The sequence below is a fragment of the Verticillium dahliae genome, genomic scaffold (assembly GCF_000150675.1).
Source record: "Verticillium dahliae VdLs.17 supercont1.2 genomic scaffold, whole genome shotgun sequence".
Taxonomy (NCBI): domain Eukaryota; kingdom Fungi; phylum Ascomycota; class Sordariomycetes; order Glomerellales; family Plectosphaerellaceae; genus Verticillium; species Verticillium dahliae.
Genome location: NW_009276916.1, coordinates 1901400 through 1904733, shown reverse-complemented (window position 1 = coordinate 1904733; position 3334 = coordinate 1901400). Strand labels below are relative to the sequence as shown.

Genomic DNA, 3334 nt, shown 5'->3' with positions numbered 1-3334 from the left:
TAGTCAGGAGAGGAGGAGGAGCACGCATCTGAGCCAAAGGGCCATGGCTGACTCAGCCATGGCCCCCATTACGCCCGCCCTCCCTCTCATTACGTCTCCTCAAGGGCTCTGACAGGCACTGTGCATGTAACGTGTGCGCACTGTATCAGACACTGTCATCCGGCTTTGACATTCACATCTGCATCTGATATCAGGTCTGGGCAGCTGCACAAGAATTGCAGAAGCAGCGGTAGAACAGGACAATCTTTGACAGTTTACAGGCATCTTGCTTTACTCACCTGCTTGCTGTGAGCACCTACAAATCTCGGTGGTCCCATCTCACAAATCCACCATCACGCCTTTCCCGTCAGACACGCAAATCATCAAAGCCAGACACCCCAGCCCCGCGGAAGCAAACCCCAGCATGGTCCAGTACATCCTCACGCCCTGGCGCGACCGAGCCGAACTCCTCGCCGTCCGCCGTCAGTTCTACCCCGACGCGGCGCCCCAGGCCCAGCTCAGGCCCGGCCACGCAGACCAGCACGACGCCGTCGCGCGCGTCTCCCTCTGGATGCAGCGCGGCGGCTGCCCGCACCTCGTCGAGTCGACGGCCCTCCTCGTCGCCGCCATCCTCAGCGACGCCGAGGGCGGCGGCAGCAGCGCCGGCACCTATGCCGCGAGGGCCGCCTACGCAGCAGCCTTCAGCCGGTGCGTATCCTCTTCCTCTCTCTCTTCCCTCTTCCTTGAGCTGCATGACTTTGTCGCCTCCCGTGGGAGGAGGTTGTGACAATCTTGCTCACGCCGTGGGGCAGGTTCGTCACGGGCCTGCTGGACGGGCACCAGGACAAGCAGCGCAAGCTGAGCATGTACAGCGTCGCCAAGACGATTGGTCTGCCGGCGACGTTTGTCGAGCTCCGCCACCAGGCGACGCACGAGCAGCTGCCTTCGCTGGCCAAGCTGCGGGCCGCTGCGCGGCGGGCGCTCGACTGGATCTGGGAGTATTACTGGCGGGCGCTCGGGGACGGGGCGCCCTCGGCGGACGAGCAGGAGGACGAGACGGCGGCGGCGGCGGGAGACTGCGTCGGTGCCGTGGTCGCGTATCTGGGAGCCGGCGGTGGCGACGCCGCGGCCATGTCGGGCATTGTGAGGCGGTTCGGGCAGGAGAAGGTGCTCGAGGTGCTCGAGGGCATCATGGACGAGCCGGCGTCGAACAAGCTGATGCTGGGGGCGCTGAAGATGTCGAGCGAGGTTCTCGAGGGCGCGGCGGGGGGCGAGGAGGAGAAGTCATGTGAGACTGCCATGGACGTGGAGCAGAGCTCGGGCGACGGCGAGCCAAGCGGCAGCACGGGGTGGTCGACGTACGAGGGCACCTGGAGACCAAAACCTATTGGTGTCGTTTGAGCGCGTGCCTGCTCGTGATGTGTTTTATATGAGCACTTTAGTATGAGTCAAGCGTGTTTTTTTCGTCCCTCGGACAGAGTCCTCGGACAGAGTCTTATTCTTTTATGATTTCCTTCTGGACCTTCGAGAGTCTAGCATTTCGCATTTTCGTTCTTGGCGGATTTTGGTGGACCGCGTTTGCAGAAATGTCGGAGTGAGTATAGATCATCCCGCTCCTACTCTTGGGTGAGGAATGATACACACAGGACTGTCCATGCTTCCAACTGCTTCGTCTGCGGCATCAACCATCTACCTCTGGCTCACTGAGCTCAGATGGGCCGGCCGACCTTTTTACTTGCCTGTTGATTCCAATGCAGAGGACTCTAGTATATATACCCCTATACCTTTTAGAGAAAAAATCACAAATTAATTTCTTAATGATACGAGCAAACCATGAGTTCAGCAGTTACATTATCGCATGTCACAACATTGCTTCCAATAACCTCGTCGTCTAACCAGAAAGCTCGCTCTGCATTCCAGATATTGAATTGCCACCAAGATTCAACGGACGTTTCTTTTCTTTCCTTTCCTTCCTAGTATGAATAGCCACGCAGAACATGATACCATGCCCATCAACATGCTGCCCAGAGGTCACAATGACACGGGGTGACGTTTGACCGTGTGGAGAACCCCACGAGCGCCGGACGTGGGGCACGCAGCTCAGGCGCCAGTCAAGCTCCCTGCCATGTCATCATCAGCTCGAACCGCGAAGCCGTAGTCGTAGCCGTAGCCGTAACCAGCAGCCGTAGCCAGCAGCCACAGCACTCGTCGCCGACACGTCGCTTCCGACAACGCACCCCTCACTCGATCCCGCCCGCATCATTTGCCGTCCATGTTTGGTTTTGCAGCCCGAAGGACCTTGACGCAGACGCAGACGCCGAGCATCATCCGCCCTGTGAGTGCCTCGCCATGCCATTCCGTCGGCTGCAACTGACACGGCACAGCGTATTCTCACCAGCGCAATGCATATCCAGTCTATTCCCATGTGTATGTCCATGTCAGCCCCGTTTTCCCCGACGAGCTTTGTCACCGACGAGCTTTTTCACCGACGAGCTCATGGTCCGAGCTAAGTCATGTCGCCAGGGGTGGGCAGTAGCAACAACTACGCCTACCTGGTCAAGGACGACAAGACCAAGGAGGCCTTCATCATCGATCCCGCAAACCCCGAGGAGTAAGTAAGCCCCCCCCCCTCGATCCCGAGACGGCTTCGCGCCCTGGCTCCTGATCCTGACCGTTCGCAGAGTCGCGCCTGTGCTCAAGAAGGCCATCGAGTCAAAGGACATTGACCTGACTGCCATTGTCAACACGCACCAGTTCGTTCTCCCGACGTCGTTTTACGTCAACCATGACTGACGAGCCTCAGCCACTGGGACCACGCCGGCGGCAACAAGAAGCTGGTACGTCCCCTAGACCTAGAGTCAACCCCCTTTTGGCAGTGGAAGGAAGCTCACTCCATCCCAGCTCCAAGACCTCAACCTCGCCAAGCTCCCCATCATCGGCGGCGTCCAGTGCGAGGGCGTCACCAGGACGCCCGCCCACGGCACCTCCTTCCAGCTCGGCAGCATCGCCGTCAAGGCCCTGCACACGCCGTGCCACACCCAGGACAGCATCTGCTGGTTCCTGCAGGACGGCGACGACAAGGCCGTCTTCACCGGCGACACGCTCTTCCATGGCGGTACGTCTTTCGTTACGCGGGATCCCGACGGGGAACGCCGTGTCCGTGCTGACCTTGTTCTTTTCTGCTCAGGCTGCGGACGCTTCTTCGAGGGCAACGCGACGGAGATGCACAAGGCCCTGAACGAGACGCTCGCGTCGCTGCCTGACGACACGGTTGTCTACGTGAGTGGGATTTATTTTCATTCTTCCTTTTTCCTTTTTTTTGTGCCTGGGAGCGATGGGGCCGAAGACTAAACTA

The 3334-nt window shown here is 59.3% G+C and overlaps 2 protein-coding genes across 2 annotated transcripts in view; both read left to right on the top strand.

The window, feature by feature from the left end:
- Window positions 1-58: 58 nt before the first annotated feature.
- On the top strand, window positions 59-1380 carry VDAG_01444 (uncharacterized protein; the record flags this gene model as incomplete). Its single annotated transcript, XM_009650330.1, has 4 exons — window positions 59-93; window positions 205-229; window positions 293-687; window positions 792-1380. 4 exons carry the CDS (start codon window positions 59-61, stop codon window positions 1378-1380), a joined length of 1044 nt encoding a protein of 347 aa, XP_009648625.1.
- An 871-nt stretch (window positions 1381-2251) lies between these two features.
- VDAG_01443 (hydroxyacylglutathione hydrolase) overlaps window positions 2252-3334 on the top strand; it is a gene marked incomplete at both ends in the record, with an annotated part of 1566 nt that continues 483 nt past the window's right edge. Inside the window, 7 exons of the mRNA XM_009650329.1 lie at window positions 2252-2314; window positions 2364-2406; window positions 2503-2590; window positions 2661-2732; window positions 2783-2816; window positions 2881-3094; window positions 3167-3258. Coding sequence (XP_009648624.1) covers window positions 2252-2314; window positions 2364-2406; window positions 2503-2590; window positions 2661-2732; window positions 2783-2816; window positions 2881-3094; window positions 3167-3258 — 606 coding nt within the window. The remainder of the gene's footprint in view (window positions 2315-2363; window positions 2407-2502; window positions 2591-2660; window positions 2733-2782; window positions 2817-2880; window positions 3095-3166; window positions 3259-3334) is intronic.